At 45.1% G+C, this 22,609-nt stretch overlaps 4 protein-coding genes across 7 annotated transcripts in view; 2 read left to right on the top strand and 2 right to left on the bottom strand.

Annotated features, from left to right (window-relative positions):
* tbata (thymus, brain and testes associated) overlaps positions 1-2,226 on the top strand; it is a 14,213-nt gene extending 11,987 nt beyond the window's left edge. Inside the window, exons 8-9 of the mRNA XM_064314327.1 lie at positions 10-53; positions 1,554-2,226. Of these exons, the coding sequence (XP_064170397.1) occupies positions 10-53; positions 1,554-1,657 (148 nt within the window). The 3' untranslated portion in view covers positions 1,658-2,226. The remainder of the gene's footprint in view (positions 1-9; positions 54-1,553) is intronic.
* LOC135243011 (small ribosomal subunit protein eS24-like) overlaps positions 1-22,609 on the bottom strand; it is a 104,271-nt gene that overhangs the window by 49,908 nt on the left and 31,754 nt on the right. The window lies entirely within an intron of this gene.
* Positions 8,901-13,090, top strand: star2 (steroidogenic acute regulatory protein 2). 2 transcript variants are annotated; one of them, XM_064314306.1, is made up of 7 exons: positions 8,901-8,990; positions 9,244-9,366; positions 9,483-9,628; positions 10,268-10,426; positions 10,813-10,997; positions 11,286-11,379; positions 12,338-13,090. In XM_064314306.1, exons 1-7 carry the CDS (start codon positions 8,927-8,929, stop codon positions 12,479-12,481), a joined length of 915 nt encoding a protein of 304 aa, XP_064170376.1. In that variant the 5' UTR covers positions 8,901-8,926; the 3' UTR covers positions 12,482-13,090. The 2 variants fall into 2 exon arrangements, with proteins under 2 accessions (XP_064170376.1, XP_064170386.1); XM_064314316.1 differs by lacking the exon at positions 8,901-8,990 and adding an exon at positions 9,004-9,122.
* LOC135242983 (A disintegrin and metalloproteinase with thrombospondin motifs 3) overlaps positions 14,951-22,609 on the bottom strand; it is a 52,581-nt gene continuing 44,922 nt past the window's right edge. For all 3 annotated transcript variants that reach the window (XM_064314380.1, XM_064314390.1, XM_064314399.1), the window contains 8 exons: positions 22,503-22,583; positions 20,507-20,670; positions 20,211-20,376; positions 19,667-19,799; positions 18,748-18,955; positions 18,213-18,342; positions 15,826-15,936; positions 14,951-15,590 (listed from right to left, as the gene is read on the bottom strand). In XM_064314380.1, the coding sequence (XP_064170450.1) occupies positions 14,968-15,590; positions 15,826-15,936; positions 18,213-18,342; positions 18,748-18,955; positions 19,667-19,799; positions 20,211-20,376; positions 20,507-20,670; positions 22,503-22,583 (1,616 nt within the window). In that variant the 3' untranslated portion in view covers positions 14,951-14,967. The remainder of the gene's footprint in view (positions 15,591-15,825; positions 15,937-18,212; positions 18,343-18,747; positions 18,956-19,666; positions 19,800-20,210; positions 20,377-20,506; positions 20,671-22,502; positions 22,584-22,609) is intronic.

Here is a 22,609-nt window from a genome sequence, read left to right as displayed (position 1 = left end):
CATTCTCAGCTCTCGCCAGGTGCAGGATGAGATCAATGCCGAGGAAAAAGCAGGTAATTTAATGATTATCACCCTGGCAACTGTATATTTATATCTGAAGCAGTTTAGAAGTGAACTTTCCCAGCTTTTTTCCTTGTGTGTTCTTAGCAGTGCCTCGCTGAATGCCACGAATGGAGTGATGCCAATAAAAGAGCTTACGGGCTTTCAGAACTAGGATAAAGGTTTTCTTAAATTCTGCCTCCTATGACTCAATGGCATTCTGAAAAGCACTGTGCGCCGGACAGCATTGTAACTACAATATAGCTTTTATGTTTTCATTAAAAATACTAGATGATAAATGAGACACAGCCTTGTGGTTCTGCTCTTTTGTGCAGTATGGTGATTGTGTGCGACTAGTAGGCTGCTATTATAAATTCCCTGTCTTCACTCACACATAACACTGGATTTGAGAGCTGCATTCCTCAGCTTAACTGTGCAGTGAGGGTGTAGCCTCTCTCCAGACTGTGCAGTGAGGGTGTAGCCTCTCTCCAGACTGTGCAGTGAGGGTGTAGCCTCTCTCCAGACTGTGCAGTGAGGGTGTAGTCTCTCTGCAGACTGTGCAGTGAGGGTGTAGCCTCTCTCCAGACTGTGCAGTGAGGGTGTAGTCTCTCTGCAGACTGTGCAGTGAGGGTGTAGCCTCTCTCCAGACTGTGCAGTGAGGGTGTAGCCTCTCTCCAGACTGTGCAGTGAGGGTGTAGTCTCTCTGCAGACTGTGCAGTGAGGGTGTAGCCTCTCACTGCACAGTCTGTGCAGGATTCTGTGCTGCTTTGTCTGCTGAATGTGTGAGCTGCACAAGGGCACAAGCTCAGCTGCTCCACTGGTGTGCAAGGGCAACGAGGGCCTCGTTTGTTCAGCTTATTTCTAAGGATTCAATCCCAGGCAGGGACACTCATTATGCTACTTGGTTTCAAAATGGCCGGCTTGAATGAACTTATGTAACGTATTTCAATTTGCTGCAAACTTGTACAGCACCTTCTACCTTGGACTTTATTGGACAATGCTCAGATTCTTATCCATTATTCCACACAGACATCACTTTTCTTACCACCAAGGAAAAAACCAGACTCAGTGTATGATGGGTTCTGTTTCAACTTTAGTTACAGTCTTTGGTTTGTGTCAAGCTGTAAATTGCTCTTAATTCAGCACTTAATGTACATTGAAGGATGATTAATCCTATTAAGATCATATGTTAGAAATGGCTATTAATTCCATGAAGCATAAATATGCAATGTTTAGGACCTAAGATCTTAGGACCTTAATGAGCCAGAGGAACGGACACTTTCACTAGACCCTGATACCTGGCAATAGCCTTTTTTTTAGTTTTCAAAGACATGGCAAATGTCAAAGAGCAAATCCTGCTTTGTTACAAAACTTGATTAAAAATATTTTTGATATCAAAAATTAATCTGGCTGAAGCAAATAGCAGCCTGCAGTCAGGATCCCCAGGGGTAAGTCTGAGAGCTGCTGAGGTAACGTGTTGTGATCTGATATCTATTCTCTCTTCTTTTCCTCAGAGAGAATCGGAACGGCTGAGGTTCTGCGACTCCACTCAAGTGAAGGCCCATTCCAGGGTGAAAATAGCATTCCTGGCGGCAGTAGTGGTGACAATCAGCTGTAGTCTCAGATAATCGTTCTTTAAAATAGCCTTTTCACTCTAAAAAGGGAACCTTCTGCCATGAAAGAGATTTCATGAAATTGAGACTTCGTCATGAGCTTATAATTGGAACTAGAAAAGCTACTGGTCATTTAAGCTACTGTTTAATATAAACTGTTAACCCACAGATTATGAACTAATGGAAGCATATAGGTAGATGCTGATAAAATTCATAATACTTATGTCTTTTATTGCCCAGTTTCAGTATTGATTGACAAAGAGTATCTTTCTTCCTCAGAGGACCATAATTTGTATGGGGGTTTGTTTGTTTTACCTCCAATATTCACTGGTTCATTTTACAGGTAACTCTTTGACTGAACCCTTCAACATAAGGCTGATTTACTGTAACACTGTCATCATACGACATAACAGCTGCCGCAGAATGCGTCACTGATGATGTTTGTTTATGTCAGATGACGGAAAACCTGTCATTCTTTTGATGCTAAATGGCATGACAGATGTTACTGTGATAACGTGTACTGATGTAAGTGATGACTTCAGTCATCATTCCTTCCAATAAATCAAATAAAGAACTGTGTTCTGTTCTGCCTGAACAAAAAGACAAAGCAGCACTTCATTCTGCACATACAAACTAGGCAATGGCCCAACATGTGAAGCTGTCTAAAACTCCCGTGAGACCTGAGCTCTTACTCACGATCTGGTCCTTCTGTGCCTGCTGATGTAAAGTCAGCTGCAGGATCTGTTCTCACAGCTGCCCATGAACAGTAATGCAAAAATTAATTATTAATACTGTCAGTGCTCCATATACTCTACAGTTCCCTGTGTAAATAAACTGAGAAGCAGAGTCTCCTTGCTGTCTATATTCTCTAGTGTAAAAAGAATTGGGATATAGCAAAACTACAACAACTACAGACGGGTGACGAAAAGGAAAAATCTGAATAAATGAGCAGAGAAACATATCAAATGCAGATGCTTCCATACAGGCATAGTGCATGATATAATTAAGCAATTAACATCCTGTCATGCTCTGTGGCATGTTTAAAAATGCTGAGCAGGCCCAGCTGACCCCAATTTTGGATCAGGATGGCAAGAGGAAAAGATCTAAGAAACTTTAAAAGATGGTTCATTACTGGGGTCCGGATGGCAGGAGCTTCAGACACTAAGACTGCTCAGACTGCATTTAGATCTATGGGAAAAAAATCTCTAAATTTTGGTTGAAAGCGCACATTCAACGACCATGATGCTCGTGCAGGAGAGCGGCTCTTCCTCAGGTAGACATTGATGATTCAGTGAAAAGATGAAAAAGGAAAAAAAAGATGGTTGTACTAATGTGCACTTATGCATTCATGCTTTATAAGACCTGCCAGGATCAGACCTGCAGTTCCAACAGTCAATGCCCTTGAAAAACTGTTCAGCACTCTGAATACTGCACACAAGCAGTATTGCGTACTACAACCCCTCACCCAACCTTCATATCAAATATATATTTTATGTGATTTAATTTAATAATAGCATAAATGTTGCATCGCTACCTTTTCCCTTATTAATGAATGCGGTATATGAGAGGCACACTCGCTGTGGACGTGTTCTCCCTGGACCCTCAGAGCGGGCTCTGGGAGAGAGAGCGCGTGGGAGAGAGCGCGGGGCACGCAGGTGTCCTGGCCGCTAATGAAAGCGACTGTGTCCGCGCAGCCACAGAGACACACGGGCAGCGGGTGAAGTTCAGCTCTCGCGTCATCAGCCCCCACACAAGGACACCTGCTCGCTCCGCGCTGATAGCGGGAGAGGTATTCGCTGGCAGCGGCCCAGCACAGCCCAGCACAGCCCAGCGCAGTCCTCACCTCCCAGCCAGCTGCACAGGGAGATTCCTGAGCTGCGCTATCTGGGGAGGTCACAGTTTACTGGAGTGGCTCAGTTCCAGCATGCTCTTGGTGAATTCGTAAGGACATATAGAATTCACTATGAAATGAAAGCGACTCTTCATCATCACACTGCAGTCTAATGCTGGGGCAAAACAGCTCCACCTCCTCAGCTCCTCTCAGCCTCTGCACTCCCTGCTTATTATTATTATTATTATTATTATTGTTGTTGTTGTTGTTGTTATGAATATTATGAATATTATTATTATTATTATTATTATTATTATTATTATTATTATTGCCACAGTACGCCATGTGACTTAATTAGTCTGCATTGCTTGTATCTGGCATGCTGCTCCCAACACCACTCTTAAGACCTTGTCAGCAAAGTCAGCGCTGGCGGCAGGAGAAATGTGGAGAAATGTGGAGAAATGTGGAGAAATGTGTTTGTTTTCCTTTTAACGTGACGTGCCTGGAATACTGTGCTTTGCAGCTGTTTCATTTATAATCTCAACTCAGGTTATTAAATTAAAACAGCATATTTATGCTGGTACTAAAACTCACTTGAATTACAATGTGGTAACTGAGTGAGGTTATTAATTTAGAACAAAACTGATCACGTATATACATATTGAACACTATATTCTGTTATATATTGGCTTGTATTTCAATTTGTATTTGAGAATGTGTAGTGTAGTTAGATTGGCATTTGCAATGACATGGTAGAGATATATACAGTGAGCTCCATGATGTTTTGGACAAAGGCACATTTTTTCTTGATTAGGCTCTGTACTCCACAATTTCAGATCTGTAATCACACAATTCACACCCGCTTAAAGTGCAGATTCCCAGATTTATTACGTGGTATTTCTTGACACTTCACCAGTTCCACCATGCAGAAATTACAGCACTTTGTGTAAATACCCCCCACCCCCCATTTCAGAGCACCATAATAATCAGTTAGGTGCACTCACTTGCTTCCTTAGTGCAGGTTCAAGAGAGCTTTCAGTCTCCAGTTTTGATTTCAGCCATTTGATTGCCTTTGGAGTCTGTTATCGGCATTTATCTACATGAAGACCAATGAAAGTAAAGGAAGCCCGCGGCTGAGAATTGTTTTTTTTAAAGAGCCTTAAACTCACCAAGATCAACTGTGCAGAACATCATTAAGAAGAGTGAGCACTGGTGAGCTCAAAATGTATAAAATACCCTGAAGCCCAACTGAATTACAATCTAAAATTGAGGAGTACAGAGTCAAATCTAGAAAATATCTGTCCCAAATATTATGGAGCTAACTGTATATTTTTTAAAAATGATCTCATTAACAAAAAGTACCTATAAATAAAAGTACCATTTCAAAATTTGGTGCGAGCATGCAAGTGAATGGGCTGAATAAAATCATAAAATCATCCGCATACTGTAGGTTTGCATTCAATCTGGGGTTCTGCAGTGCACATATTGTATTCTGTGCTGGTGCGGCTGAATTATGGATCATAACCCGCCAGGGCTGCTTAGTGTGCGGCCATGTCCTACACCAGGCTGGTGATGAGTTAGCACAGCGGACAGCACTCCTGCCTGCTCTCATTTAAAATGCATCCTGACCACACCCTTTCTCTACCCTCACATGTCTGTTATGGGCGGTTTGAGACTATTCAAGCATATAAAGTATACTGCACACACGTGTTAGTTAGCAAATCAATGCAGCTGGTGGCAACTGCATAATGAACTGAAGTGACTTACTGAACTGGATGTTAATTTCCTTTATCTGTGCATCATTAGATAGCCTGGATCAAAAAATATCAATATCAATATCAATGTGAATATCAATATCCCTCTAGCTTGAACTTGATGTTAAATGATGTTCGTGTTCAAATTATTTCTATCAATTTCTACCTGTAGTATTTTCCCGTATTTATTGTTAGTCATTGTCGGAGTTGTAAATGTATTTGCTGTTTTACATTCTGCACAAACACGGATCCAGAGTCATTCTTCGGATTCTTCCCTCAGCATTTATTTATACGGTAATTTAACAATAATTAAATTGTTTCCTGCAGAGCAATCCAATTTTCTGCCAGACACCCCCCAAGGCTGTTATTGAAATTCCCTGTCATTTTCAAGACTTGCCATGGGGTACCATTATATACCTCATAAGTGCTAAAGTTCATTATTATGATGGCTGCACAGGTATATTCCCTGCTCTGATGCTAGCCTTTGTTCACATGTAAAAATATTCTGTTTTCCCGAGACACCTGCCCTTTGTACAGAAGGTGAAATATTCGGTTGTCTTTTCACGGTCAATTTGCATGGTTCACACGAAATGGCAGATCCATCAGAAGCCTCTGGAATCCCAGGTCCCCCTCTACTCTGCTCCTGCTGAGACAGAGAAAGAATGAACCTTTTCAGACTGCTCCCTCTCTTCTAAGAAACAAGCATCACTACTGTCCACATAGTACCACTAGCGCCTTTATCTCCAGCCAGGTGGGTGGAAAAGCAACTCTGGGCTTTTGACTTCCAGCTTTTCCTTGGAAAGCGTTTCCTGGTTTACTAAGGACAGTGTAACAAAGTGGCATCCACAGTAAAAAAAAATAATAATAATACAAACCCTGTTAGCAATTATCTGCTGCAGCAGAGGATACAGAAAAACAGTGAGTAACTCCTTAGTTTCAGACAGGAGGGCCAGGATGTATGTGACTAATACTGTAAAAACCAGTAGAGTGAAAAGATCTGTTATCTGCCTGCTTTTTTATTTGTTAGTGTGCAGGTAAATGCTAAGACAATTGTGTGTTTGTGGAGGCGTTGCTGCCCTCTGTGTTATCGTAGAGATTTGTGCTCCTTCATTTAAAAAGTTTAGTATTCAAACTTTTAGCTTTAGTATTCAACTCATTTAAAAAGTTGAATACTAAAGCTATAAAACTACGCAGTGGCGTAGTTAAGGCTATGCAGTGGCGCAGAGTAAACGGTCGTGGGGCACTGCAGAACATGCTGGTGTGGGAGTTATTCCAAGACAAGCGCAGAATGTCATCCCTCCCTCTGGTGATGTGATTCATACACAGAGAGGACTTGTACAGTTAGTGTGTTTTAAATGCCAGTACAGCTCGTAGCCATTTCACTGGAAACAGCAGCATGCTCTCCCCACACCATTTCCCCCTAATGCAGGAGTCAGGGGCTGAGCCTTAATTATGATGATGAAGGTCATTAAGTGCCACAGTGCCACCCCCACAGGCAGCTGGCCCCAGTCAGTGCGGGCACCGGGCGGGTTTGATCCAGGGCAGTGGTGCCCAATCAGGCGCCACAAGCGCCACTTTCCTTGAGTGAGCTGCACAGCAGCCCAGTTTTCATGTGGAGGCAAATTTTTGGCAGCCCAATTTTCGGCTAACTTATTTTCTGGTTTTTATTATGCTTTCATCCAGCTATATGTTTTACTATTGGTATATAAGTATTACTATCTGCATATTATTATTACTATCTGCATATTATTATTACTATCTGTGTATTATTATTGCTATCGGGGTATTATTATTACTATCGGAGTATTATTATTATTACTATCTGGGTATTATTATTACTATTGGTATATTATTATTACTATTGGTGTATTATTATTACTATTGGCGTATTATTATTGCTATTGATATATTATTATTACTATCTGCATATTGTTATTACTATGTGCATATTATTATTACTATCTGTGTATTATTATTACTATCGCTGTATTATTAATACTATCTGTGTATTATTATTACTATTGATATATTATTATTACGATCTGTGTATTATTATTACTATTGATATATTATTATTACTATTGATATATTATTATTACTATCTGCATATTATTATTACTATCTGTGTATTATTATTACTATCGCTGTATTATTAATACTATCAGAGTATTATTATTACTATCTGTGTATAATTATTACTGTTGATATATTATTATACTATCGGAGTATTATTATTACTATTGATATATTATTATTACTATCTGTGTATTATAATTACTATCTACATATTATTATTTATTGGTATATTATTATTACTATTGGCGTATTATTATTGCTATTGATATATTATTATTACTATCTGCATATTGTTATTACTATGTGCATATTATTATTACTATCTGTGTATTACTATTACTATTGCTGTATTATTAATACTATCAGAGTATTATTATTACTATCTGTGTATTATTATTACTGTTGATATATTATTATTACTATCTGTGTATTATTATTACTATCGCAGTATTATTATTAATATCGATGTATTATTATTATTACTATTGGTATATTATTATTACTCTCGGAGTATTATTATTACTTTTGGTATTTTATTATTACTATCGGAGTATTATTTTATTATCTGCGTATTATAATTACTATTGGCCAGCGCCACTGTCAGAAGGGACTCTGTCACTGGCCCATTCAGGCTACCCTTGGCCTCGGAGCCTGGATTGTGAAGGCCGATCCCGCCGCTGGAATTGGCAGGGTGAGGATCAGCCTGCTGTCTCCGGGCTTTTGTTTGGGAAGAGCAACATGGCCGCTGGGGGTACAGCCTGCTGCTTCCCACAGGGTTCAGGCTCTGCACATACACACATGTTTGTATGGTAGGGGTGGCAATGCATGCAGAACCCTGCCATTGTACCTTTGAACAAGATACTTAACCTGCACTGCTTCAGTATATATCCAGCTGTGTAAATGGAGGCAGTGTGAATGCTGTGTAAAAGTTGTGTAAGTCGTTTGGGATAAGAATGTCTGCTAAATGCCTGTAATGTAATGGAGGAGAGTCTGCACATTGTACCTCCAAAAAGATAACCAGATAAATCAAGATAATCATGATGAATTTACAAATGTCCTGAGAAAAATATACACACACATACACAGATATAAAATAATTACTGCTTTCAACAATCTACAACTATTCATTTAATCTGCATAGCTTTGAAACCTAAACTTTCCGCTGCCTGTTTAAAACAGTATTCAGTTGGTGCACCTGTAGGAAATTATTTGCTACAATGAAGCAACTGGCAATGCTTATACATGCAGCTGCTTGAACTAAATCATTTTTTTGCTTCAGAGGATTTGAAGTCCTGATGCCTGTGGTTCGCAGGGTGCAGAGAGCAGAACCATGAACGATGCTTTCAAATCGCTGAGCTTGCACAACGGTTCTCAGCACGCTTCCAAACAGAAGACTTGATGGGTAAAATAACTGATAAACTTTCACTCTCTCCTTAACTTTCACCTTTTCTCTGTCCATCTTTCACATGCTCCTTGGCACTATCCACGCGTGACCTTGAAGGGGGTGTTCCCTGCAATCCTATCGTATAACCTGCTGCTTATCTCTCCCGCCTGTCCTTCAGCCATGCTATAAAGCCATTTGCTCTCCCAGGCTAGCATCTCTGACGGACATCATGCTGCCTGCAGTGGTGAAGCTTTGCTGTGCGATATCATACCCACATGCACGAAGCATGGCAGGTACGGGACGTCTATACAATCATCATAGAGGCACTTAAAGATTTCTGCATCCAGGAAAAGAAAATCATTCTAGAGGCAAATTTCTGCATCCAAGAAAAGAAAATCATTCTCAAAGATGTTAGTTTAAAAAGAGTAGGCAAACCATTTTTAATGAAATAACTCCTGCATGTATGTAGCATTGATTTGGTATAGATAGGAGGTCATTTTTAAGAAGTATATTTTCCCCTTTGTTGTTTTCCCCTTCGTTGTATAGGTTTGAAAAGAACAGCCATGGCAGCCATAGGCCAAGAGATAGCTCACATGAAGAAAGGCGGTCACATCTTCCTCCCGGACTGGGCAAGTCAACTGAAGTGGCCTGGAAATGTGAACCATGGAGGTGAGTCCAACACTTTAACAGCATAACCGTGCTCAGCTGCCTGACCTGACTCACCCCGATGTATTTTTACATAAGCATGCCAGAAAAGGCTTCATGCACTCACCGTTTAATTACAGCGCTGAGGATGAAAGACGAGAGAACGAGCAGACCGGTCGGCCTGAGGGAGGAGGAGATGGCTTACCTGAAGCAAGGGCAGGAAGCACTGCAGAAGGCCCTGGAGATTGTGCAGGACCAGGCTGGATGGAAAAGGGAAACATCACAGGTAGAATGGACGTTGATATTTGTAATAATGCATGTTTTTATTTTACTAATTCATCCTTTCCTCTGTTTTAATGAGGACAGTAATCAGCATCAGTCCAGTCATCCATTTTCATATGATCTTGAAAATCTTTCATATCAAGATTCTGTTTTGATAATCCACTCAGACCATTAATTATGATTTAGTGAGGCTTTCACATTTTTCAGAATGCAAAGATAAAAATTAAGAACATTTTGACATAATATATCAATTTCAAATGGTTTTGTTTTTATGAGTTTTGAAGTTCCTTTTACATGGATGCCACACTGAATGACTGCAGTATCAGCAATTGGATTACCTTTTTTCCTGATTGGATTAGTTTTTTTCCTAATCCTAATTGAAGTGGAAAAGGAAGTTAACTGTAGCTGCCCATTCACAACAGATGTTTTTTTTTAAATATTGCAGATCCAGATTTAGTCATCTGCATTCATTTAGATCTTTGGATCAGAATCATCTTTTGAAAAAGCAAAAGAAAATCATTCCAGTTGAATTTATCACAAATTTTAAGATGTGGGATAACAGAATGTGATTTATTTTGATCCTGAGTACAAGTTTTGGAAATCTGGAACTAGGTCTGATTCCACTTGAAATGTTATCTCTCAGGAAAATGGGGATGTGATCTACAGTAAGGTTCTTCCTGGAGCTCGGAAAGTCTTCAGGCTGGAAGCTGTCTTAGACGCCTCCCCAGAAGAGCTGTACGATCACCTGTTTGTGAAAGTTGAAGAGATGAATCAGTGGAATCCAAACATCAAGCAAATTAAAGTAAGTTTTTCTTCATTTTAATACTTACCTGTGACCGTCTTTGCATTCTCCGGAGGGCACTTTCAGAAATGACAGCTATTTCTAGGAGTTATTTTGGACAAAACATTGACTCATTTGCTATTAGACAGAAGCAGAACTTCCTTGCCATGTCCTCCAGTGTCCTTGTGGCTCATAGTTCTTCCTGTTTGAGGCTCTGTTCACATCATACGAATGTTCCATCGAGTTCCGTTTGATTATCATTCCTGCTGTTAAGCACGTTTGCCTATTTATGTATTTGTAATCCGTACTGTAAATTACCAATTCAAATCTGTCCCAAGTCATGACATTCCTGATTTCTAAACTGTTTTCAAACAGTGACCATGTTTGTTCTTTGTTTTTTTCGGCAGGTGCTGAAGCATGTTGGCAGAGACACCATGGTTACACACGAGGTCTCTGCGGAGACAGCAGGTAATCTGATTGGCCAGCGGGACTTCCTGAGCGTCAGACACAGCTACAAACACGAGTCCTGCATCTACTTAGCCGGTGGGGCCACACAGCTGGAGTCCTTCCAACCCCAAAAAGGGTTTGTGAGGTATGATCCGCTATCATCCCCAACAGATGTCATTCCAGCAGCAAGAGCAAAACAAATCTACATGTCTAAGTAATGACATGGAATGCATGGTAATTAATGGATTCTACAGCTGGCATTAAAGCCGCTTTAATTAATGATAAAATCTTCTTAACAAACTAATACAGATTTAGGATTAGAAAACACATTCTATATTATTAGGCTGGCAAGGCTACAAAGTAATACACCACACATGTAAAGGTTTTTTTTTAAATAAAATGTTGAAGCAGTGTTTTGGTTTCTCTTGTGCAGAGCTGAAGACGGACCAACCTGCATAATCATACAGGCAGATGGAGTCAGCTCTGACAGGAGTCGATTCACTTGGCTTTTAAACATGGACCTGAAGGTAGGTCAACCTCCAATATATATATAAACAAAATGGTGCACACCCAAATAAATGTCAGAGAGGTGGAGACTAGCAGAGTGTAAATAATAAGATATCAGAGACGCACACTCCTCATGAAGGTATGCTTTGCTGAAACATTAGTCAGTAAAACACAGCAAGGAGGAACTCCATCTATACAAATACAAACTGAGAGAGATGACAAGCACAAATGCCCAGGCTTTTTTTCCTTTTTCTTATTGCTGCATATAAACCCCCTACTGTCTAAATCAAAAATTTACACGAGAAGACAAATACTTTCTCAGCAGTTGTGCCAAAGATATCAAAGAAGTGTTAAATCTTTCTGCCAAAGATATAACTAAAGACTCAGAATCCAAATATTTAATATTTGAGTCAGTAATTTGTCAAAGTAATTTAAACAAAGAGTGCCAATGCTTATCATAGGAACTAAATGCCTCTTTTGTTCATCAGAAGGGGGCACACATTTCAGGGAAAACAATACATTTAAAAACGGGTCCTGACAGCTGCTCTAACCGCCAGTCTATTAAACCAAAAGCTGATGCGTTTCAGAACGCGCTTTGGTTGGACAAACTAGCTCAGCGGGTTGCTGTCCTGAACTATTTTTCTTCTTGTATTTAATGTTGGCAGTCTGATTCCATTTGTTTGTGGACTGAGTCATAAAACACTGATTAGGTGATACTGTCCAGAAGGGAGGTGAGAGGTGTTTAATGCTAATTTGTGATTTAGATCAGCTATAGGTTCTCTGACAGAAGGTCTTACGATAATTACAGCGATGTAGCACCCAGTAATCTTGACGGTTCCTGACACAATGCCAAGCTGTGTTGAGAACAAGATATTTGGCGCTACACAATGCAACAGGACTTTTTTAATTGACAGTTGTAAAAATACAAGGCACGCAGCACGCATATTTCCTTCTGAAGTCTCATCGCTGTTTTTTTAGGGATGGATTCCGAAGTCCATTGTTAATCAGGCGTTGCCACGAGCGCAGACGGAGTTCACATGGCATCTGCGCCGGCATCTGGCGGAGCAGTCGCAGTCCAGGCGTGCGCAATCCCGGAGAAACGTCCTCGCCACACGTCTCTGAAAACAGCGGGAGTCCGCTTTCATCACGAGCTGGCGCGAGAGAGAGCAGCTCGCTCCAAAGCCGAATGAAAGCAGATCGTTCCAAACCTCCAGGCTGCAGAACACTCTGAACAACACGCGACGACGCGTAGATCGCCTGGCAACCCTTCCGCTGTCTGAATGATACACTTCTCATAATATAGGAAATAATGTCATGCTACACAAACCTCAGGTCTCTTATGTTTCAGTTTCTTACGTTGCTCTGTTTACTAATGTATGACACTACTGTTGATCCTGAATTTATTTTACTCAAATAAATTGTGACTTATGTCAGTAAAATGAGTGGCCTACAGTACATCCTTTTAAATATCTTGCTATAAATTATTGCTGGCAAAATGGCAGGTGGGCTGTGTGGTTACTTTTCATCCATCCATCTATCCATTATTTATACTCATTGATTCCTGGTCAGGGTCACAGGGGGTGTTGGAGCCTATCACAGAGTGCATTGGGCAAGTGGTTATTTTCATGATATTTTAAAGACAGAATTACTCCACACAATGTATGTGGCTTTGCATGCAGTAAATGCGATGAAATTGTATTTGTTTCAAATTAAAGTTGTTAAAATTAAAAATGACTTCATTTATGTAACTAAATATTAGAGAGAGCAAAGCATGTAATGTAACTTCCAGTGTGTCATGAGGAGATTGCATCAGAATGCTGTGAGTCCATGCTCAGTGTTACAGTGGAAACATCCAGTTTTTCAAAGGCTTGCCCACACCAGTAAGTGCACTGTTTTTGACTAATTATACTGATACAGTAATTGATGTAAGCCAATGACAAATTGTATAGTTCTTAAAACTGGCAACATATCTGCAGTTTCCACAGATAATGAACCTGCTGTGAAAGTTTTCTGTGAGTTCTGCATCTGTTTCCCGACTAATAATTCACAAAAGGTTTCACATTCCCGCCAGCACTCCAAAAGCACAGGTACAGATGGGTTCCTCATCCTACTTTTTGTTTAAACAGATACCTTGTCGATTTTTCTACCATTTTGAAATTTAATAAATATTAACATTTAAAGCTCATTCAGGTATATACAGAACTATACAGAACACTCAGTGGCGCTGTGAACCACCAGACAGGGAGGCAATAATGTTCAGCCAAGCATGGCTGACATTCAATCAACCACACGCTCCAGACTCCAAGCTCTTCTGTATTTTCCCATTACATTATACTTTAAATTACATGGTTTGCTGTTAATTCTTTTCATAGGCTGCTGAAATTTACACTATATACAATTTTACTTGGAAAATATATCAGTTAAAAAAATATGAGAATATTTTTAAAAGCATATGCAAGTTCCACAAAAGCAGTATGCATGCTACAGTAGGGAGTGAGGAGGACAGGCATTCACTGGTGTTTTAGTCTTTAGGGCAGGGTATTGAGGACAGTCTCCTGGAAGCAGATTTTGTAAAAACACATCATCAATAAAGCACCAAAAGGTGGGGGTACATAGGTCCCTGTCACAGGTGACATGGCATCTATACATCACAGCTTCCACAAAAGACATTACGTTCATACCACACATATTCACAACGTAAGTACAACAGTAGTTCTGATGCACTCAAAATAGGTTAACAACTGTACAAGGGTCAAAAAGGAAATGTTAACAAATGCAGTCATCATTATATTTTTGCATGTCTTGTAGTCCTTTTAGTTTACAGCACCTTAATTTTATATTTCATTCCATTTATTAATTAAAGCAGAGAATGCATTGCAATGCAGTATTTGTGCATTTAGTTTACTCTGCTTCTTTTTTCGAGGTAACCATTACTGGTCTAAGTCCACTGGCATCAAAATAGTTTCACTTGCAGCACCTGGTTGAAAGTCCACAAAGCAATTCATCAGGAAGTTGTTGGAAAGGTGAGGATAAGTCTGTGGGTGCGCTCACTGCGAGAGAGAGAGGAAGGTGGACCCCGCTCATGTCTCCAGGGGCAGGGCTGTGTGAGTCCGGGCCCTCTCAGGCTCAGCATCTTCCCTTCTTGACCTGGTGACGCCCATGGAGGCTAAAGTGCTGTTCTGACCGGAGTCTGAGGTAAGCTGTCGCAGGGGGGCCCTCGGCCGGGGAGGTAGAGTCTGCATGGTGCCGGAGCCCGGGCCCTCAGCCAGGGGGGGGTCACCTGCTGGGCCCTCAGTCAGGGGGGGGTCACCTGCTGGGCCCTCAGTCAGGGGGGGTCACCTGCTGGGCCCTCAGACAGGGGGGTCACCTGCTGGGCCCTCAGTCAGGGGGGGTCACCTGCTGGGCCCTCAGTCAGGGGGGTCACCTGCTGGGCCCTCAGACAGGGGGGTCACCTGCTGGGCCCTCAGTCAGGGGGGTCACCTGCTGGGCTCTGAGTCAGGGGGGGTCCCTGGCAGTGCGCTCAGTCAGGGGGGTCACCTGCTGGGCTCTGAGTCAGGGGGGTCCCTGGCAGGGCGCTCAGTCAGGGGGGTCACCTGTTGGGCTCTGAGTCAGGGGGGGTCCCTGGCAGGGCGCTCAGTCAGGGGGGGGTCACCTGCTGGGCTCTGAGTCAGGGGGGGGTCCCTGGCAGGGCGCTCAGTCAGGGGGGGGGCCCTGGCAGGATGCTCAGTCAGGGAGGGGTCACCTGCTGGGCTCTGAGTCAGGGAGGGGTCCCTGGCAGGGCTGTGAGTCAGGGGGGGGTCCCTGGCAGGGCGCTCAGTCAGGGGGGGGTCCCTAGCAGGGCGCTCAGTCAGGGGGGGGTCCCTGGCAGGGCGCTCAGTCAAACCCTGGTCGCTTGCAGCTGGGGGTCCAGCGGACTTCAGGCTGGGAGTGGGGACAGTCGGGCCTTGCACGGTCGAACGAAGCCGTCCGGAAGACTCCGTGGTGGTCTGAGGGGGACTCTGAGTGGCCAGGGTAAGAGTTGCCTCTGGTAGTGGGACGGAACTGGGCGGGACAGGACCCGTGGAATTAGGCATCGCCGTGGTGGACTTGTTGAGGTTGGCGGTTGGTGTAGTGGAGTCCAGGATCCGGCTGCAGGACTCACAGCACAGCTTGTTGTAGCCTGGAATGGAGCAGTAGCGAGCCAGCACCTCCATCTGGCAGAATATGGATTTATCACCCAGACAGGCGTCATCTGCGTGGAGAAGAATCAACCAATAAACACATTACACCAAGACAAGCTTCATCTGCGTGGAGAAGAATCAACCAATAAACACATTACACCAAGACAAGCTTCATCTGCGTGGAGAAGAATCAACCAATAAACACATTACACCAAGACCAGCTTCATCTGCATGGAGAAGAATCAACAAATAAACACATTACACCAAGACAAGCTTCATCTGCACTGTCCATCTGAGGGTACTTACTTGAGGATATTTTATTCACAAGGTTGTCAGGGATGACCTGGGATAAGAGTTCATCCTTTATGGACCCATTCACAAACAGGTCTGCGCTGGAGGAGGGCAATATTAACTGCCCTAAGGACAGAAAAGGGACATTATTTTAGAGATTACCCACCCTAGTACCAACAATCTTTTTTTTTTATCACACTATATTTTCATACAGGCCTGCTGGATTACTATAGTATATGATTTGTGCAGCACATGCTGAATTACTTAATGGCAATAGTATATACAGTAAAACATTCTGTGTAGATTTTGTAAAAATAAAAAAAGATTATATAAACACAACCTGTTTCCTTGTTACTGTAAGAAAATGGAGAATTCTCACTGCAGTCTGCAGTGAAGTGTTCAGTTATTTATAACACAAAACCAAATAGAAGCCTGCTCCTTTCATTAAAACCGCTTCTGTTCCTTTTCCTAAATGTCTCCCATTCATGTCCAGACAACTCCCATTTTAGCCTCTATTTTAAGGCAACAACTGAATACTTTCAGAAACCTCCAAAGAGAGTGGATCCCACCCTTTCAGCAGGAAGTGGTACGAAACTCTGGAGGAAGGTCTGCCAGGAGCTGCCCTCTCTGGGGCTGGACTCCTCCTGAGGAGGGAGCTGTGTGGGACTGGACTCCTCCTGAGGAGGGAGCTGTGTGGGGCTGGACTCCTCCTGAGGAGGGAGCTGTGTGGGGCTGGACTCCTCCTGAGGAGGGAGCTGTGTGGGGCTGGACTCCTCCTGAGGAGGGAGCTGTGTGGGGCTGGACTCCTCCTGAGGAGGGAGCTGTGTGGGGCTGGACTCCTCCTGAGGAGGGAGCTGTGTGGGGCTGGACTCCTCCTGAGGAGGGAGCTGTGTGGGGCTGGACTCCTCCTGAGGAGGGAACTGTGTGGGGCTGGACTCCTCCTGAGGAGGGAGCTGTGTGGGGCTGGACTCCTCCTGAGGAGGGAGCTGTGTGGGGCTGGACTCCTCCTGAGGAGGGAGCTGTGTGGGGCTGGACTCCTCCTGAGGAGGGAACTGTGTGGGGCTGGACTCCTCCTGAGGAGGGAAGCTGTGTGGGGCTGGACTCCTCCTGGGAGGGCTGTGTGGCTGGACTCCTGAGGAGGCTGTGTGGGGCTGGACTCCTCCTGAGGAGGGAGCTGTGTGGGGCTGGACTCCTCCTGAGGAGGGAGCTGTGTGGGGCTGGACTCCTCCTGAGGAGGGAGCTGTGTCCCTTTTCCTCCCAGACAAAGAAAGCCGTCAAACGGCAGGTTCGGATTACAGTCCGGCCGGGAGAATAACAAACAACAAACACTCCAAAATCAAAAATGTTTTTCACTAATCCCAGTTCGGCCTTGGATCAGCCCATTGGCTCATTCCTTTACCAAAGGAGCAGCAGCACACTGTGAAAATTTCAGGAAAATTGACCGAAGTGATTATAAACAGCGGAGGAGATATTTTCATTCCCAAAGTGGTTCAGTTCAGTGGTGCCAACCTCAGGTCACCCCAGGGTCACCCCAGCCGAGGCTGGGTTTTAAAACAGCCCCTTGATCAGGTAATGTTGTTGAAACCGTGTTTATAAGTTCTTTCAGAATTGCTTGTCATTTTTCTTGCTGCCATCAACTTTTTGACAATTAAAAAGTTATGGGTAAAAAAGTTATTTTGCTCACATTTGACCCAAACAAGATTCTACTTGGAATCTACTCCCAACTCCACCACACCCCACCCTCACCACCACACACACAAACAATGTGCTCTCTCTCTCTCCCTCTCCCTCTCTCTGTCCCTCTCTCTCTCTCTCTCCCTCTCTCTCCATGCCTTTATTAATATAAAGTTATTTTTTAAATCCCAAGCAATTTATTTAGGAATAAATTATCTAATATTAGCCTATTTCAGATAACATATATTCACCTTTTGTCTTCATCGTAACAAATATAATAGATGAATTTTGACTATTTCCTATTGAAAACAAGTGGTATGATGTGAATTAAATATGGTCTTGGGTCCACAAAATACAAGAGTATATGCTAGGGTTTTCAATGAATAATAAGTTTGTGGTGAGGCAGATGAATATCATTGTTTTGTAAGTGCTTTGTAATGTTAAAACCTGTCAGATGAAATTTGACTCGGTAGCACAAAAGGCATGTACCAATTTCTAACACAACATGAAGGCTGAAACAGTCATGGTTCAGTACAGGTTGGGGACGTGGATGGGAACACAAATTGGGACAGAAAATCAGCGCAAACACCAAGGTCCCCAAAGACAAGTTCGTGCCCAAACACTGCAGCATGTCATCAAATAAACCCTCCAAACTTATTGTGTGGCATTTCAGAAGAAATAATGAGAAAGCTTGTCAAAACAGAGATGAAAGGGAAATCGATTTGTACCTGGACAGGGTGCCAATTTGCAGATTAGCACGGTTTCGGGCCTCTCCGCCTCACACTGGCCCAGGCTGCTGTCGCTGGAGCGGCACACGACCTGCCGCTGCTGAATTCCCTCCCCACAGCTGACTGAGCACTGCAGCACAGGAGCGGGAAACGGGTAAGGCCAGGACGCTCTGAGACCAGGCCCCAGACCAGGCCCCAGACCAGGCCCCAGACCAGCCCAGAGACCAGGCCCGAGACCAGGCCAGAGACCAGGCCCCAGATCAGGCCTGAGACCAGGCCCCAGACCAGGCCCCAGACCAGGCCCCAGACCAGCCCAGAGACCAGCCCAGAGACCAGGCCAGAGACCAGGCCAGAGACCAGGTCAGAATCGCTCTGGAGACCAGGCCTGAGTCAGCTCACAGAAAAAGGCTGCTATCAATAGCTGCTAAGTGCAGAGAGGCTTGAGGCCTGAGAGAGACCACTGATCTATGTAGCTTTAGGACCGGCAATGTATCTTGGGGATAACAAATTCGCTGGGGTTCGCACACAGACCCACCTGGGACCAGGCACCTGTCCTCCACTGGGCGGGACAGGTGGACCGGTTGCAGGGCCTCCTCATTTCGGGCCGCTCCTGGGTGCAGTACTTGGTGTGGACAGTCCTGGTGGTCCCGTTGTGGAGCGCTTGCACACACTGCACCAGCCTGGACTGGAAGCCCAGCTTTCCACACGTCCGACTGCATGGGCCCCATTCCTGCACCTGCCACCTAGGAAATAACAATACATATTATTATTATAATTATCATTATTATTATTATAAACACACTGATGGCAAGATTACAAAAAAGTCAGCGTACAAGGAACTGTGAAAGAAGCATTTTACGTGCTGTTTAAATTCCCTGCATGTAATAATGAAGTAAAATCATGAATATATGATACGATGCACAATCTCTTAATGTGTTCGCTGTTTACCTGTGTTTGCTTTTTACCTGTGGGAAACTAAGAAAAATCATCCTCGTGTGTACCTTACCCCCTCACACAAAACAAGATGGCATGAAAAAAAGTCTGTGCTTTAACATAGTAGCAAGGAGAAAGGGTTGTTCAGCCAAGAAAAACCATCGCACGGCAGTCTGTAAATCAGATGCGGGGACTGTGTCGCTGTCGGAGAATACGATCCCCCTGGCTGACCCCTGGCTGACCCTGTGGCTGACCCGCGGCTGACCCCGCGGCTGACCCCGCGGCTGACCCCCGGCTGACCCCCGGCTGACCCCCGGCTGACCCCCCGGCTGACCCCGCGGCTGACCCCCGGCTGACCCCCGGCTGACCCTGCGGCTGACCCCTGGCTGACCCTCGGCTGACCTTGCGGCTGACCCCCGGCTGACCTCCCGGCTGACCCCGCGGCTGACCCCCGGCTGACCTTGCGGCTGACCCCTGGCTGATCCCCGGCTGACCCCTGGCTGACCCCGCGGCTGACTCACGCCGGCTGGCTGCACTCGTTCATGTTGCAGCGCTTCCGGATCGGTTTGGGCTTCTTCCCGGCGTCGCAGAAGTTCCGGTGAACCAGCCTGCTGTCGCTCTTCCTCCTGCAGCCGTACTTTGTGTACTGGACTCCTGCAGAATCCAGAAAATGTAAAAACTGCATCTTCTGCACTCTACGGTCTATATACAAAGCAGTATGAGTTTGAATCAGCTCGGCAAAGTGTGCACTGTGTTCACGATGTCAGTGGTGTTCGTACAGACATTAGGAATAATTTTTTCACGCAGAGAGTAGTCAATGTGTGGAATAGCCTGCCGGGTGACATAGTAGAGGTAGTAACTCTTCGGATTTTCATGACCAGGCTTGATACGATGTTAGATACCATCTAGTCTGTAGATCATCACAGCACTAATTTAGTCAGGAAAATGGCGAGCACTGTTGAGCTGAATGGCCTGTTCTCCTCATAATGTTATGTTATATCATATTATGTGATATTACGTTGAGTGTTTCAAGCAATCAGCCATGCCATCAGCTGTCACACCCACCTCCTCCACAGGGCTTTGAACACTGTGACCAGCTTTTCAGCGCCCACTCGTAGGTATCCAGCTCCGCTAGCAGAACGTTGTTATTGGTAATGACAGGCAGCAGGTCTTCATGGATTATGTATTTGTAGGTCAGGCTAATTTTGGAATCTTCCTCCTGAGGAATGACCTGACAAAGCGGAAATAGCTCTCTGATTATGTAGCGCCCTCACACATAATCACAATCCAGGGCTCAGAGCCAGTCAAATAAAAAAGCACACCAAACGATCTCTCTTTCCACCGGAGCCTGGTGGCCTTACCAGGACTACGATGCCCTCGTGGAGCGGGCCAATGGTCTTCAGGCTCTCCTTCCCGCTCCCCACCGAGTACTCCCACTCCAGACCGCTCTCGATGAACGTCTTCGACTTGGCATCTTCGCTCTTGGCGTTCAGGATGAACGTGCCGCTCACTTGATTTTTAACAGCTGGTGCACATCAGACAGAAGATAAACAATTCACTTCCAATTCGCCAACTGTGCAAACATTCGGTTATAACTTTTCTGTTTCAACACAGGGGAAGTCTGAGGTATTCATGAAAATAACTACCACAGAATGCAGATTCCATCCATCCATCCATCCATTATCTATACTCGTTTATCCTGGGCAGGGTCGTGGGAGTGCTGTAGCCTATCCCAGCATGCACTGGGCGAGAGGCAGGAAAACAACCTGGACCGTCCGCCAATCTATCGCAGGGCACACACAGCATTCACTCACACATTCATACCTGTGGGCAATGTAGATTCTCCAATTAGCCTACCTGCATGTCTTTGGACTGTGGGAGGGAACCGGAGTACCCGGAGGAAACCCACACGGACACGGGGAGAACATGCAAACTCCTCACAGAAAGGCCCCAAGCTGAGATTCTAACCCAAGACCTTCTTGCAGATTCTCACTCCTCAAAGTTTCTTTATATCAAAACTCAGTATTATTAAACTGCATGCATTAAGTAAGAAATTAAATGTTCATTTACAAAAACTATTTGTGTTCCAGAGTAAGAAGACCAATGTGCATGGCATTAACTGTAAAAATTCTGAGCACATTCCTTGGGCAGAAATGTCATTAAGGTTCTATTAAATTTCAGAGCTTCTATTTCCCTCAGCCTTTCCAGATCATTATCAGAAAAATGAGTGGTTCAGGGCGAGAGTGACGTAAAGGTACATGGGACAACAGCACACCACATGTTCCCATCCCCAAGGTGCATCTTAATGGGCTGGGGTTTTTTGCAATGCTGCACATGAAAAGGGTAATATAAGGGTTTATTAAGCTGGAAGAAAAGAGATGGGGGAGAAAGGCTGATGTACTGATCTGTCTGATCTTTCCTCAAACACCCCGCCACCATGTCAGCGCCAGGGGCTCTCCAGCACGCTCCCGCACCCTCCCGCACCCTCACGCACCCTCCCACACCCTCACGCACCCTCCCGCATGCTCCCGCACCCTCCCGCACGCTCATGCACCCTCCCGCACCCTCCCGCACCCTCACGCACCCTCCCGCACGCTCACGCACCCTCTCGCACCCTCCTGCACGCTCATGCACCCTCCCGCACCCCCCGCATGTTCCCGCACCCTCCCGCACGCTCATGCACCCTCCCGCACCCTCACGCATGTTCCCGCACCCTCCAGCACGCTCACGCACCCTCCCGCACCCTCCCGCACGCTCCCGCACGCTCCCGCACCCTCCCTCACGCACCCTCACGCACCCTCCCGCACCCTCCCGCATGCTCACGCACGCTCCCGCACCCTCCGCACCCTCACGCACCCTCCCGCATGCTCACGCACGCTCCCGCACCCTCCCGCACCCTCCCGCACCCTCACGCACCCTCCCGCACGCTCCCGCACCCTCCTGCACGCTCATGCACCCTCCCGCACCCCCGCATGTTCCCGCACCCTCCCGCACGCTCATGCACCCTCCCGCACCCTCACGCATGTTCCCGCACCCTCCTGCACGCTCACGCACCCTCCCGCACCCTCCCGCACGCTCCCGCACGCTCCCGCACCCTCCCGCACCCTCCCTCACGCACCCTCACGCACCCTCCCGCATGCTCACGCACGCTCCCGCACCCTCCCGCACCCTCACGCACCCTCCCGCATGCTCACGCACGCTCCCGCACCCTCCCGCACCCTCCCGCACCCTCACGCAAACCAAAACCCCCAAACAGGGGTTTTGAATGGAAAATAGAATTATACAGCACTATTGTTATTTTCCCAGGGCAGAAGGGCCTACAGTGTTAACATTAATCTTGGCGTTAGCGACTCTTACCAATGAGGTGAGGAGAGGTCTCGTTCTCCTCTATGAGTATATGTCTGGCTCCGACGGGGATATCAAACATCTTCAGCATGCCTATTAACAATCAGACAACAGGGAAA

Source organism: Anguilla rostrata, chromosome 2 (genome assembly GCF_018555375.3).
Source record: "Anguilla rostrata isolate EN2019 chromosome 2, ASM1855537v3, whole genome shotgun sequence".
In the NCBI taxonomy this organism is placed as follows: domain Eukaryota; kingdom Metazoa; phylum Chordata; class Actinopteri; order Anguilliformes; family Anguillidae; genus Anguilla; species Anguilla rostrata.
The sequence above is the reverse complement of the archived record's forward strand: the minus strand, read 5'-3'. Positions and strand labels throughout refer to the sequence as shown.

Coding starts and splice junctions, on each gene's coding strand:
- star2 (XM_064314306.1), top strand. CDS start 8,927: ATGCTGCCTGCAGTGGTGAAGCTTTGCTGTGCGATATCATACCCACAT. Junction 8,991..9,243: donor ACATGCACGAAGCATGGCAG/GTACGGGACGTC, acceptor TTCGTTGTATAG/GTTTGAAAAGAACAGCCATG. Junction 10,998..11,285: donor CCCCAAAAAGGGTTTGTGAG/GTATGATCCGCT, acceptor TCTCTTGTGCAG/AGCTGAAGACGGACCAACCT.